The sequence below is a fragment of the Ctenopharyngodon idella genome, chromosome 8 (assembly GCF_019924925.1).
Source record: "Ctenopharyngodon idella isolate HZGC_01 chromosome 8, HZGC01, whole genome shotgun sequence".
NCBI lineage: Eukaryota > Metazoa > Chordata > Actinopteri > Cypriniformes > Xenocyprididae > Ctenopharyngodon > Ctenopharyngodon idella.
The window spans coordinates 679,330-694,745 of record NC_067227.1 but is presented as its reverse complement, the minus strand read 5'-3'; the positions used below and the strand labels follow the sequence as shown (position 1 = coordinate 694,745).

Sequence of the window (15,416 nt, the reverse complement as noted above, 5' to 3'; positions counted from 1 at the left end):
CTAAACTTTTGAATGGCAGTGTATGTTCGATCAAATTTTCACAATAATATCATTTTGATCTATAATATCAGTCAAAAGTTTGGACACACTCGACTTTAAATGCTTCTCATGATGTTAAAATTGTTTTGATCGACACATTTCTGTTTAAATGCTTGAAATTAGTTTTGTAGACAAACATGAATTTCTGTAAAGTGAGCATTCTGAGTGAGATTTTACTCTTCGTTTTATACTGTGCTTTTGTTCTTCAGCTGTACTGAGATCAGTGTCAGTGTTTAATGTCTTGCTTGTGGAGAGGTTTGGACTGAAGCAGGCTGACCTCAGTGCAGGTTTGATAGGTCCAGCGGGGGGTTTCAGTGCGGTGTGTGAGGGTGGAGCAGGAGGAAAGATTCAAATCAGTGGTTAAACCTGACTTCTGCCAAACACATTCAACACACCTCCAGTTACTCAGGATGGATGAGGGAAAGAATCTCACTTAACCTGTTGAGAACATGCTCTAACTGTTTTCCATGGAAAGTAGCTAAAGCCTGCTCAAAAAGTTGTTAACTCTTTCCCCGCCATTGACAGAATTTTCTGGCTTTCAGTGGTTTTGCTGTTATACAGTAGGGGGCGCTATTACACATCTGCTGAAAGAGTACAGAATCTCTGGATCAAAACACAGGCAAAACCAGCAGAAACAAGCAATAAAAGCATTGCTTATGCATGTTGTACTCTGAAAAAAAAGCATTTTGTTCAAAATCTTGCTTTTTTTTATGAAACTTATCCACATTCCAGTGTTGATTTAAAAAAAAAAAAAAAAAAAAAATGCATGGAGCTAGAATGAATTTTTTTTTAAAGCAGCAATTCTTTCTTTCTTTTGATATATTGCCCAAAATATTCTGAGGGCCATTATATTTTTGTGAAAATTAATTAATAACTTTAAAAAAAAAAAAAAAAAAAGCTGGTGGGGAAAGAGTTAAATGTCGCTAGATGGTGTAATGCGCCAACTGTCGGCACTTCACATTTGTTTTCTCTCCTAATTCATGCTCACATACTGTACTTTAATATAATATATCACTGAATGTTCAATAAAGCTGTTCTCGTTTACATATTTTCTGTCAGAACACAATGAGTATGTTAACATGTTCACGAGCAGTCCAAAAACTGGCTAGATTTGTCCCTAGTAGCTTTTTTGAAGAAAAAAAAAAGTTGATAATCTAGCAACAAACTCGCTAAATTGGCCACACTCATATTTCACCCCAAAAAGGAAAAATTTACATACATGTATGTATATTTGTATATTTTATATACAGTATGTGTGTATATATATATATATATATATATATATATATATATATATATATATATATACACTACCATTCAAAAGTTTTACATCGGAAAGATTTTTACATTTTTTTTTTTTTTTTTTTTAAAGAAGTCTCTTCTGCTCACCAAGGCTTCATTTATTTGATCAAAAAGACAAGAAAGACAGTAATATTGTGAAATATTATTACAATTTCAAATTATTTCAAATTCAGTGTTTCTTAAATTTCAAATCATCATATCAGAATTTGATCAGATTTCTGAAGGATCATGTGACACTGAAGACTGGAGTAATGATGCTGACAATTCAGCTTTGATCACAGGAATAAATTACATTTTACAATATATTCACATAGAAAACAGCTGTTTTACATTGTAATAATATTTCACAATTTTTACTGTATTTTTGATCTTAAAAATGCAGTCTTTGTGAGCAGAAGAGACTCAAAAACATAAAAAATCTAACTGATCCCAAATGTTTGAACGGTATTGTGTGTGCATATACATATACATTTATATATATATATATATATATATATATATATATATATATATATATAATTTGATTTAATAGACAATATATCATTCCTTTTTTTTTTTTTAGTTTGGGCTAAGCAGCCAAAGCCACATTTGAATCTCTAAGAACAAATTCCTAAAGAATTCCAGAATGTGAGGGTCATTCCTCCAGTTGGTCCCGGCGTGTGAGTGACAGGGCAGAATGAGACGGGGCGAGGGGTGTGAAGTGACGCTGTGGGATCAAGTGTGTGTGAAGGTGTGAGAGAACTCCAGGTTTATAGGGTGGCCATGCACTTGAAAGAGAGGGCGACAAATTTAACCAATCAAAGAAGGCCAGGGTGTGAATAAAGGAAGCCAGCATTGGAAGCGGTGTTTTCTCATTAAAGGAAGTCAGTCATTTCACATGCACTGGTCAATAATTTATGGTTTCAAATGCATCCTGCATAACGTAACATCTGCTAGGAATTCCAGGCAAATGGCTTGAGGTCAGAAGGAAGGGTCAGTGTTACAGTACTCATATGGGCGTCCTCTCCATTTGACAAATATACCACCAAGGTATGAAGTCACAATGCAAATGCATTGACTTTTGTGCTCAATACTGATTCATTTGCTAAAAATATGTTGTCTTGCATGTTGAATTTATTAAAGCAAAGGCCTTGACTTTGCTTCAGCGTATTAAACTATGATTTGGTAGCAGATGCGTCTGTTTTAAGGTTGTCAGTGTGTGTCCTTTGAAAGCCTCATATAAGCCTTATCTGACAGGAAGCTCTTGTGTGTGTGTGTGTGTGTGTGTGTGTGTGTGTGTGTGTGTGTGTGTGTGTGTGACTCCTGCGGTCCGGTCCAGTAAAGCTCTCAGTATGTTAAAGTTCACCGCCGGTATCTCAATGCCAATGTCATTCAGATGCAAAAGCCTTTAGAAGTCTCCTATTCTCCATTTAACAGATCAGCCGGAGTCTGTCCGCATATCCCCACCCAGTGTCTCTGAATGAGACACGAGAGACCCACCAAGTAGGGCTCAGTAGTATTCAGCCTTTTGACAATATTCGGCATGTATCTTGACTTTTATGTATTTCCTCTGGAATGGTTTAAAAGCTTTTGTTTTCTCAGTCAAGGCCAGTGAACTCTAATTTGGAAACAAAGAGCCATTTTTAGCATTTAGATTCAAAATGTTTAATTCAAGAAGTCAAATACAGTGAAATCATTTGGAATTTGACCATGTTTTTAACTATATGAACACAAGGATATGAACTTTTATTGATTTTATTGATTATATGGGCCTAAAACTAAGTGCCAGTGGCTGGTGACTTAAGAAAATTTACTGGCCGTAATTATTTTTTACCGACCATGAAGTTTTTGCAAAAATAGGAGGTAATGACACCAAAAATTCATGTTCTCACAACATTGCATTGTTAGAATTCATAAAAAATGTTACCAGCCAACTGGCGATTGACACCGTTTTATATATACACGCCAACGCCGATTTTTACTCGCTTTTGGTGCTTTGTGTGTCTTCATTTTAGGCCCTGGACCAATATAACTCTTGGTCAAAACAACAACAGCAATATTTATTTGATAAATGTGTATATTACATAATATTCATAATACATAAAATATATACAGCTTGCATATACAACTAAAACTTAGTACATGAAAAAATGCATAGATTAATTGAAATTTAACTGACTGACAGAAATTAATTGCACCGTTTTAAGCATTTTAAACTACTGAAACCTCACAATGTTGCTTAATTTTATATCACAAATACACCATTCAAAAGTTTGGGTTGGATTTTATGTTTTTGAAAGTCTCTTCTGCACAATGAATTTATTTAATCAAAAATTGTGAAATATTATTACAGTTTAAAAGAACTGTTTCCTATGTGAATATATAGTAAAGTGTAATTTATTTCTGTGATCAAAGCTGAATTTTCAGCATCATTACTCCAGTCTTCAGTGTCACATGATCCTTCAGAAATCATTCTGATATGATGATTTGATGCTCAAGAAACATTTATGATTATTATTATTAATGTTGAATGCATAGTATTTTTGTGGAAACAGTGAAACATGATTGTTCAGGATAGTTTGATGAATAGAAAGATTTTTTTTTTTTTTTTTGTAACATTATAAGTGCATTTACTGTCACTTCACAACTAAATGCATCCTTGCCGAATACAAGTATTAATTTTTCTTTTGAACGGTAGCGTATATTGTAAACATTCGATATCAGCAGTCCTCTGACCGATTTGTTTTTTCTTGTGACCCTTTTTTGAAGTACCTGATGAAACAAAATGCAAGGAAAATATTTTTTCCTCCCCAGCGGTCTTCTGTCATCTATCAGTTCATTTGTAAATCATTTCAAATGTTTGTAAGCAAACCCTCTTGCTTCAAGTCAAAGTATGAACCTTTACACCCCCTGAGAGACTAAACATAGTCTGTAAGGAAGACTGAAACCCCACACTTAACACCGGTGTAACCCTGGCCTGTCTCGGCGCACTCTTGACCCCTTCTCCGTTCGCTCCGCTCCTCAGAAAACACTGAAGCACCGCCGCTTTGAAAGCCGGAAGAAAAGGCAGCATTTGCACTGTAATCATACTGTCCTAAAGAGGAGTAAAAGGCATGTCAGATGGTATGAATGGCCTGTTCTTGACTCTGCTGTAATGACGGGTCTGTGGAACTCCCTCTCATATTGAGGAAGAAAAGGCGCTGGGCCATGACCCTGTTTTTATGACTTGAACTCTCCGTTAATGGTCCACCGTTGACCCCGCCACATTCTCTGTCAGCGGCAGCTCTTTCCTCTCTTTCACAGGGAAATTATCCTTGTTTGTGTTTACCGCTTTGACTTTCTGTAATGCTTTATCCTGACATTTCCACTTTTATAACCTGTAGATCTTTACACAAACAGAAAGATGGCATCTTTATAGTGCTGAAAAGCCAGAATCATTTTTCAGTTTTAGTTTCAGTTGATTCATCAAATCATCACTACATGTTGCTGTTTAGCACTATATAAAGCCTGAGACATAAAATAACAGTTTATTGAACCGTTACACAAAATATTTAAAAATTACATAAAGTTTATGGCTCATATAGTATGATATAGTTAGAATATGGAGGAAAAAAACACCTCAATTTTATTCAGAGGCTCAAACTGAGCAAAAATATGCAATTTGCTGCAGACGCTGATATTTATATGGACAAAAAGTAAGGAATTCTGATGCTTGTAATGTAAATCATTGAGATCTTTACAGTATAGCAGACTACTTTCATAAAATGTATATAAATATCAGTTGTCACCATATCTGCCAATAATGTCTTAGTAAGATGACATTTAATGCTTATTTTTATGATCAAAGCTGTCATTTTAAAACATATAATGCAATGCAATAAAATGAGGATTGAGAGATGAACAAATAAATGTTTGTTGAAGTCGATTGTGTGCAACAGGTTTTTCAGCAAAGTTTTGATCATTTAGAAATTTATTATCAAATAATCAAATATGATACAGTACTTACTGTATAAATACTTACAGTAAAGGCTTTAAGATGATTTACTAATGCAAATCTTTTTGATACATTAAAAAATGCTGGGTTAAAAACAACCCAAGTTGGGTTGAAAATGGACAAACCCAGCGAATGGATTGTTTTAACCCAGCGATTGGGTTAAATGTTTGTCCAACCTGCTGGGTAGTTTTATTTAACTCTGTTGTTTAAAAATAACTATATTGCTTGCTTAAAATGAACCCAAAATAACGTATTAATATGTTTAATAAATGAACATTTATTAATAAATTTCATGAATAATAACTAAACAATAAACATTTATTAAATTCCTTATTAATAAATGTTCACCTTTTGATTATTATTGTTGCCTCTAGTAATTATGTGTCTGATTTTTAATTTCCAACATATTTTGGGTTCATTTTAAGCCAGACATATAGTCATTTTTAAACAATAGTTGAGTTAAATAAAGCTGACCAGCACATTGGACAAACATTTGACCCAATCGCTGGGTTTGTCCATTTTCAGCCCAACTTGTTTTTTTCCCAGCATTTTTTAGAGTGTAGAATCGTTAAAAAAGAATAAGTTCAAATGAATTATTCATTCATTAAACAGACATCACTATATATTAATGACCGACTGATTCTTCACCATTTAGCGAACTAAAGCATCTCATTCGCAATAGTTTCTTTCAAGCGATTTGTTCAGTGTTTCACTGCGTCCCTCTAATGAAATTAAATACAGCTGTTTATCACTATATTTTCTGCCTCACGATTTGACTTCCAAACAAAGTTATTAGAGTGCTAATCGGTTTGAGCGTGTCATTAAAGAGAAAGAGTCGTTCAGGGACCTGTGTGTTGAAGGCTGAGCTCTTTCTCTCCTCATGTTGATTGTATTGCTTCATTAGGCTGCAGACGGGGTCTGGCTTCAGTGTTAGCTGATCTCATGACTCTGACAGAGGGAAGGTGGAAGGGAGGGTTAGTGTTTCCGCTGCTCTTGGTTTGAACCCTTTCTTCGCTAAGTCAGCCGTGACACCACAGCCGCGGTAAGCCAGCACATTCCTCGCACGGCCGTGCCATTCACAGTTACCATGGCACCGACCCATCTGGTCAAGAGCCGGGGGAGGGGGTGTGTTTGTTTGTCTTGGGCTGCGTCTCAAATCGCAAACTTCCCTACTATATAGTAGGCGAAAAACAGAATGTGACAAATAAGTATGTCAGAATTCACAGAACTCATAAAAGAGTACCCGGATGACTGACTACTTCAGGTGAGATTCTGAAGTGTGTGTATGATGGACACTTTACTATCCCATGAGGCCACGGGAGAGGATTTGTGAATGGTAGTGAAACGACGCAACTGATGCTGGTAGGTCACATGATAATGACAACATGGCAGATGTAGTACGTCCAGATTACATACTTTTTTTTAGTGGTCACAAAGTATTTACTTATTCAAAATAAGTACCTACTCAAGGGAGTATGCAATTTCGGACACAGCCTTGGTGGTTTGGGAACTGGGTCCCTTTTTTTTTCGGCACAAACAAAACATTTTTTAAATTTATGCCTTTGTTACGTCAGCAGAAAAGAAAGTTGTGCAGTTAGACAGATGACATTTATTTAAAAAATTAATAATATTAATAATAAACGAGGCTAATGTTGATGTCATGCCATTTCTTAAGCAAAGTTTTCATTCCATGTTGTATGATGCTTTTACGTATAATGTTACAAAAGTTTATTTCCAATACACACTGTTCTTTTGAACTTTCTATTTATCAAAGATTTATCCTGAAAATCACATTTTCCACTAAAATCTGAAGCAGCTCAACTGTTTTCAACATTGATAATAATCATAAATGTTTCTTGAGCATCAAATCAGCATTAGAAGGATTTCTGAAGGATCATGTGACACTGAAGACTGGAGTAATGATGCTGAAAATTCAGCTTTGATCACAGGAATAAATTACAGTTTACTATATATTCACATAGAAAACAGCTCTTTTAAATTGTAATAATATTTCACATTTTTTACTGTATTTTTGATCAGATCAACGCAGCCTTGGTGAGCAGAAGACACTTCTTTAGCATATCCTCATAGCAAAGAAGTGAATGTACAGTAGATATTAATGTAAAATGCAGGCAAATATACAGAACACATTCAGAGGTGTATATGTACACATGATGGTCTTAATCTCGGTATGTTTGTGTGTTTCTCTCAGATGACCAGGCTGAGCAGCGCTCTTGTCTTATCTGCGGAGACCGCGCCACAGGACTGCACTATGGCATCATTTCCTGCGAGGGCTGCAAGGGCTTCTTCAAGCGCAGCATCTGCAACAAGCGCGTCTACCGCTGCAGCCGCGACAAGAACTGCGAGATGTCGCGCAAACAACGCAACCGCTGCCAGTACTGCCGGCTGCTCAAGTGCCTGCAGATGGGAATGAACCGCAAAGGTCAGAGAGTCAACCCAAAACTCATATCTAGTTATTTTTAACCTTGCTAAAACATTTGACTAAAAGCAGCTTGAAGTTCTTTTGCTGGGTTGTTTTCCAGCAGGTCCAAGCTGGTTTAGATGGATGATCAGCTGACCTGGTAGATTAGTATGAGCTGGTTTTTTTTCCCCCAGAAGAGAAAATACATTAAAACAATCAGCACTGCCCTCTGGTGACCATGTCAATAATGCACAAGGTCTGAGCTCACAGTGGCTGTGATTTGAATACATCTCTGAACAAGACTATAGATAATAACAGTTACAGAACATTACTTTAGATTTCATTATTTACCGTCATATTTTATGCTTGGGTTAGGGCTGAATAATCTTCAGGAGATGACTGTGGTTATATCAGTTGTAGATGTTTTTATCAAAGCTCTTATGTGTTGGTTTCCTGTTTGTACAGCATATTAATAGTATATATTATATATTATAGTACATATTTATAGTATAAATATGCTGTACAAAGCTTCAGCTCCCCTGAGACACGTACAGAATATTCCTCTCAAGACTGCGTTTTTACAAATTAAATGGTCAATGAAAATCAAGAGGTCTTCCTAGAGAGAGAGAGAGAGAGAGAAGAAAAACACTTTACCATACTTTTAAAAAGAGTGCTTATTGTGGAAATAACATACTTAAATGCAAACTGAATGCAATGATTTTGGACACTTAACTGCACTTCAGCTGCAGTTTAATGAAAAAGTATTGTATTATAGTTAAATGAAACGCAATTTGCTGAATTTAAGAGTGCTTTTTTGACCCATCCAGTAGGACTTAAGTACATCTTTATATGTAATTTCATAATTCTATTGTCTTTGAAAAATGGTTAAAGTGTGCTGCCGAATGTACTGACAAGCATTTATGCTAATTTCTGCTGAAACTTGTATGTCATGTATTTGTAATTACACATTTGTAATAATTTAATACATTTAAAATAATTTAATACATTTAAAATAATTTAATACATTTAAAATATATTAACTTTAAATGTAATATCAAATAACACTACAGTTAAAATGATAATCAGTATGTTAATATGTTAATCAACAAATCAAAATAAGTGTACTTCGTTAAAGTTTATTAAAACATAATGACTTAAAAGTAAAACTTTTATTTGACATTATTACAAAGTTCACTTTTTACAAGGCTACTTAGGTGTGTTAAGAAACAGTCATGAAAGTGAACTCTCTTTTAGCACACTTAAGTGGACTTTTATTTCAGCAATACTACATTATCTGCAATATACAGTATATATACAGATATATACAGTTTTTTTTTTTTTTTTTTAGGGATGCACTGATATGAACATTTTGGCCGATACCGATAAACGATAATTCTTTATATTTGAAAGCCGATAACCAATATATTGGCTATTATAAATCTAAATCCAAATTTTTATATAATTTTTGAGAGCCTGATTACAAAAACAAAAGTCTCACCATTAAAAGCCATGTGACAAGCACACAATTATAATGTTCTCATTATCATATTATGCAGCCTTAATGACGTTGCACTTAACTGTATTTTCCATTTTGAAGTGATTAATGGAGGACAGTGCGCATCTGAAGGAAAAATCCATTATTTATCAGCTTTAATATATCAGGCAAATTTTCTTATTGGGCCGATAACGATAACATTAAAAATGAACATATCGGCTGATACCGATATGGTGGTTGATATATTGTGCATCCCTAGGTTTTTTGTTCTTTTCAAATGCACTTATAAGATTTGAAGTACACTACAAGTACACATTAAATACGATTTAGCACAAAGAGGTTTGTCCATCAATTTAGGCCCTTTAATCTAATTGGATGAGCCACATTTGACCTCATCAAATTAAACTCTGTTTATATAGTACATACTATATATATTACATAGTCGGCTGATGAACCAAATTGTAATTATTAATGATGCGATTATTAATATTATTAATTAAATATTACATCTTTTAAATCTGTTGTTGCAATTTTTTAAAGGCAATAATCCACCTGAGGCTGTGCGTTATAGTGATTTTACCACAGTTAAAGGTAGGGTATGTTTTTCATAAACACTTTTTGTTATACTGGTTGAAACTCTCTTCACATCCTAAAAACAATCAATAATAGAAGAGGTCTAAATATTAAAACATGTACATATCTTCTATCAAAGTTTAGGACTAAAAAATGTTCGTCCAATCATTGCATTCGGTACTACCTGCCTGTCAACATATGTATTTGTATACCTCCACGCAAACATCACACATCATCAGCGCGTTTCATGAAGTTATGGAGAGTCACCGACACCGTAAACAAACAGCAGCCATCTTTTACATTTGCACATGATTGAGAGTTCAGCTGTAATTTGGAATCACAAAAGAATATAGACACTATTTTACCAGCAGGGGAATGTGCCGCAGACTGACACTTACCAATCAGGTATTTCATATTGTAAACTAGCATTAGAGAAAATGCCACAAACCATTATAAAGTGACACCTACCATTCTGAAATTCATTATGAAAACTGGCAGCCAGCGTTCAGAAGTGCTGGACCTTGACACTGGCTCTACACAATGCAGAGTAATGTAGGTCTGGAGACATTATATTAAACTGGAGGTCTATTATAATGTGCCTACAGCAAGTCAAATAGTTGATCAAAACATTCAGGCGTCTCCAGAAAGAATGCATGTTCACATTGTTAACAAAAATGGCTTTATTTCTTTACATAATTATACTTTTATGGAATTACATAATTCCATAAAAGTATTTGGCGAAATATTAAAGCCATCCATGAGAACCACTAACCACATATTAAATTATATCTATATTTATTTAGATCTATATCAGACTCTGATTACTATGGAAGCTTGTTTCCACCACTAAATAAAAAAAATAAAAAATAATTGCAACTTTTTATCTTACAATTCTGACTTTTTTCTCAGAATTACGAGATTTAAACACAATTACAAGTTATAAAGTCAGAACTGTGAAATATAAAGTCAGAATTGCGAGATAAAGTCAAAAATTCTAACTCTTCTCACAATTGCAAGTTTTTATCACGCAATTCTATATCTCACTATTCTGACTTTTTTTCTCAGAATTGCAAGATTATATCACAATTCTGACTCTATAAGATGCAATTTTGACTTTATAATTCGCAAATACCTTTTTTATTTTTTATTTCATGGCGCAAACAAACTTCCATAGATTACCTTTTGTTTTTGCTGCTTCTAACTGTTGCTGTTTGATCATAAACAACATCTGCAAAGTTACGACACTCAAAGTTCAATGCAAAGGGAGATATTTTCTTTTAAAGAATTTTCTGTTAAAGGACTACAATAAACGACTGTTAGGGACTACAATGAGCTTCTTCCCGGGTCGGTGACATCACAATATACATAAACCCCGCCCCCGAGAACACTCAACAAAGGGGGTGAGGCCATGTTGGGCTGCTTTAGAGAAGAGGAAGAGTTGTTGTAGTAGAGTGTTGTTGCCATGCCGTCATTTTACGCCGGACTGCTTCACAAACGAGGGTCAATTCAACGCTCGATTTGCACAAAAGATTACCATGACGGCACATGCTATTGGATGAGTTGAATCAACTCCACAGCAACTACATAAATTTATCCACTAACCATTCAGAAACGTCCAGTTTCATTGTAAAAGTTGTAACTTCTTCCTGAGTCTCTCCATCAGTGTCGACTCCGGTTTGAACAATGTAAGGCTGAACACCGTTACTGACAATCCTCATTTTGGCTGCGTGAGATTCTCCAGCTTTGTTGTTGTTGAGCAACCGAAGCACGAGCTGTTAAAGCTCCGCCCTCTTCTGGAAAGGGGGCCGGGAGCAGCAGCTCATTTGCATTTAAAGGGACACACACAAAAATGGCGTGTTTTTGCTCACACCCAAATAGGGGCAGATTTGACCAGCTATAATGAATGATCTGTGGGGTATTTTGAGCTAAAACTTCACAAACACATTCTGGGAACACCAGAGACTTTTTGTAATATATGCCGTTCTTCGCTAAAGTTTTTGTGTTGTTGAAAGCAATTAGATTTAACATCTAAATCGCCTACATGAGGGATATGCAAACCTCTTTGTCTGTCATTTTAATTTGAATGTTGAAAAGAGGCAAAGCATTTCAGAGGTGCACAGAATTTCTCATCTCAAAGGTAAAATTGTTTTTTTAATGGACATTCAGCTCATGATTTGGTCTTGTGTTTTGCAGCGATCAGAGAAGATGGCATGCCGGGAGGCAGGAACAAAAGCATCGGGCCTGTACAGGTACCCATAACCCCTCACCTCACTTTCCACACATCAACACTTTTCTTTCCAAACAAAATGGACGTCCTATCTGATGAGATGGACTGCCCTGATCTCTCTGTTCTTCAGCGCTCTTCTATACTTATATTTTTCTTCAACAGAACTTTTTAAAAGTCACAAATTAATTACTCCGTCCCTGCCTTGCCATTCAGCCAGAGTTTCTCACATGTCTCTCGTATTAAAGCAGCCGCGCCGCTTGCGTTCATGCCCTCTCCAGTCGTGAATGGAGGAAATAGAGCTGATTAGTTTTGCCGCAAATGAAGATGAGTTTTGGGATAAATAGCCCGGCGTACCTTGTGACCTCCACGTAATTTAAAGATGTTAATTTCATTCGAGGAGTCTGTTCTCAAGGCCAGAGCTCCAGTGAATAGATTGCCTTGTCATTCTTCTCATTCATTGTCAACTGAACTCATAAAATCATTGTGTTTAGCAGCTTTTCTACATTCGCGTGGATGTGAATGTGGATGTGAATGGCAGCGTTAGCTGAATGTTTTTAATTCTCATGTTGTTTTGTGACCCTCGACATGCCTAATAATCCAAAACTTGGCCTTTGATATGGAGGTCTGTGTTATTTTAGTAACTCTGCCTCATATTTCTCCAACATCATGTTGATTATTAGACTTCAGGCTCCATTCAATGAGTTTAAGCCTGGTGAGCCTTATTTATTGTACTTGTATTTGACAGGACAAAGCGGGCATAAAGGCATAGCTTGTTAGTCTCTAAGCACTCTTGTTTGCACCTGATCCCAGCACTAGAGTTCACCATCTTATTGACTCGGCCTAATTGCCTCTGGAACACACAATAGCAGGTTGCTTCACCTTAGACAAAATAAAACACTGTTAAAGATGGCTTGAACTCATCAATTGAATTATAAAGGGAATGTTTAGTGCACGGCCTTGACTTAAACGCTGGTTTGTCTCTTTCGCATTAAGAGCGATAATAAGGCTCGTGGAATTGCACTTTGTGCGCAGTCAATAGATAACGCTTTTCTGTCCCTTCCTATAGTCTAAACTGACTACGAGATGGAATCGACAGACTTAAAGGGTTAGTTCACCCAAAAATGAAAATAATGTCATTTATTACTCACCCTCATGTCATTCCACACCCGTAAGACCTTCGTTGATCTTCGGAACACAAATTAAGATATTTTTGTTGAAATCCGATGGCTCAGTGAGACCTCTATAGACAGCAATGACATTTCCTCTCTTAAGATCCAATAATGTACTAAAAACATATTTAAATCAGTTCATGTGAGTACAGTGGTTCAATATTAATATTATAAAGTGCCAAAAATATTCTTGTCGCTTTATAATATTAATATTAGTAGTCCACTGTTTTGTCCACTTATATTAGTATAAGTAGTCCACTGTTTTGTAGAGGTTTGATCACTGAAAATGGGTAAAATTCAACAATTTGAACATGGAGCTGCTATGGGACTGAACTATATAGGGCCTTGAAAATGAAGATTTCAAAAGGAACGATTATTAAGAATGAGAATCTAGAAGGATATTAAGATATCTTGAATACTTTTAGATACAGGCATGACAACTTTGGAAAATGAAAATTTATGGCACTCAAGTATGTTCTATGCAATTGAGCTGATAGAAAAACACAAGATACATTTCTAGTTTTCACATTATTTGTTCTTCAGATATTCCTCTTTAAAATAAAAGAAGTATCTGCTGTAAGAAAAGTGACCCACATTTGGCTTTTGACCACTGAAAGTGTGTACAATTGACCAATTTACTCATGGAGCCGCATTAAGATCTCCATATCTCTGGGATTGAACCATTGAGAGTCTTTAAAACGAAGATACGAAAAGGAAAGTTTGTTAAGAAGCAGAATCTAAAAGGATATTAAGATATCTTTAATACTTCTTGAGTTACAGACATGCAAACTTGAGGTAAAAAACACAAGAAGTGCTTTTTCCCATTTTTGAACTGTCATTGTTGGCATATAATGAAACAAAGATTGATAAAGTCAACAAATTTTACTAACAGACCTACCAATCTCTGTGTAAAAATAAAATAATGATGCTGCCATCTTTCTAAAGTCGTTTTTACACCCCTCTAATTTGGCTCCAAATCTCAGGTGAAAATGGTCATTTTGACCCCCTCTACAAAACAGTGGATTACTCAGTAAATACACATCTGTGACATTTAATATTTTGGCTTTCATCACTATTTCTGTTTGTCTTTCTACAGAAAAAATATTAACAAAATCAAAAATTTGAGCCGGAGACCTCTGGTTGAGTTGACGCGGAATGACCCTCATTAAATCATGCACCGTTTTGGAATTTAGATCAAACATTTCTCTTTGCACAGATTTCCGATGAGGAGATCGAACGGATTATGTCCGGACAGGAGTTTAAGGATGAAGCCAACATGCCGGAACACACTTGGGGAAACAATGGCGACAGTGACCACAGTTCCCCCGGCAACGGTGTCTCCGATGGGAATCAGCCATCGCCTGTATCCACACTTTCATCCAAGTGAGTGTTCCCCTGCTCCGCTGCAACGATAACCATTAGTGGAATTCAGTGTAGGAATAATTCACTTAGATTACTGCCTTCAGCTTCAATGAACATGAATTACAGACTGGATTCTTTTGTGTTCACCTCAAATGCATTGAAATAAAAATGTGTTTTGCGTGTACAAAGTATTTTAAATGATATTCCTCTTCCTTTCCTTTCTCGCACAGCCGCTCAGTGGAGCTGAATGGCTACACCGCTGCTTTGAGGGAACAGTACATTGGCAATGCAATGGCCCAGCACTACCAGTTCCTGCCTCACCTGTTTGGATACGCCGCACAGCCGCGGAGTCTGTACCCCCAGAGCCATACGCTCATCAGCCAGCTGGTGGCAGCAGAGGAACTGGCCCCGCTGGGCACGCCCATGCTCATTGAGGACGGGTAAACAACACCTCATTTAGGCTGTGTCTACATTAATCCAGATGCATTTGAAAACGCATCTTTTTCTTTACGTTTTGGCCTTCGGTCCACACTGAGACAGTGTTTTTGTCCTGCGAAAAAGCTTTTTGAAGACGCTATCCTAAATGGGTACATTTTAAAACACTGTTTTTGCATTGTAGTGTGGACTGTGAAAACAATGATGCATGTTTAGTAATGTGACGCATATTGTACTGATGGATATCTGAGGTTATAACGGTATGTTCTCACTTGGCAAAATTATAAACAAACATTCTTCCAGTAACATTAATTGAATGTTTGTTCAAAGTTATCTGGTCTTTAATAATGTTCTCAAAACATTAGCACAAAAACATTAAAAACTGTTAGTTTTTCATAAAAAATGTAGTTCGTAGTTAG

At 35.9% G+C, this 15,416-nt stretch overlaps 1 protein-coding gene across 2 annotated transcripts in view; it reads left to right on the top strand.

Moving 5' to 3' along the window:
• The window catches only part of nr6a1a (nuclear receptor subfamily 6, group A, member 1a), a 138,677-nt gene that overhangs the window by 110,866 nt on the left and 12,395 nt on the right, over positions 1-15,416 (top strand). For both annotated transcript variants that reach the window (XM_051903436.1, XM_051903437.1), the window contains 4 exons: positions 7,527-7,757; positions 11,998-12,053; positions 14,417-14,583; positions 14,793-15,002. In XM_051903436.1, the coding sequence (XP_051759396.1) occupies positions 7,527-7,757; positions 11,998-12,053; positions 14,417-14,583; positions 14,793-15,002 (664 nt within the window). The remainder of the gene's footprint in view (positions 1-7,526; positions 7,758-11,997; positions 12,054-14,416; positions 14,584-14,792; positions 15,003-15,416) is intronic.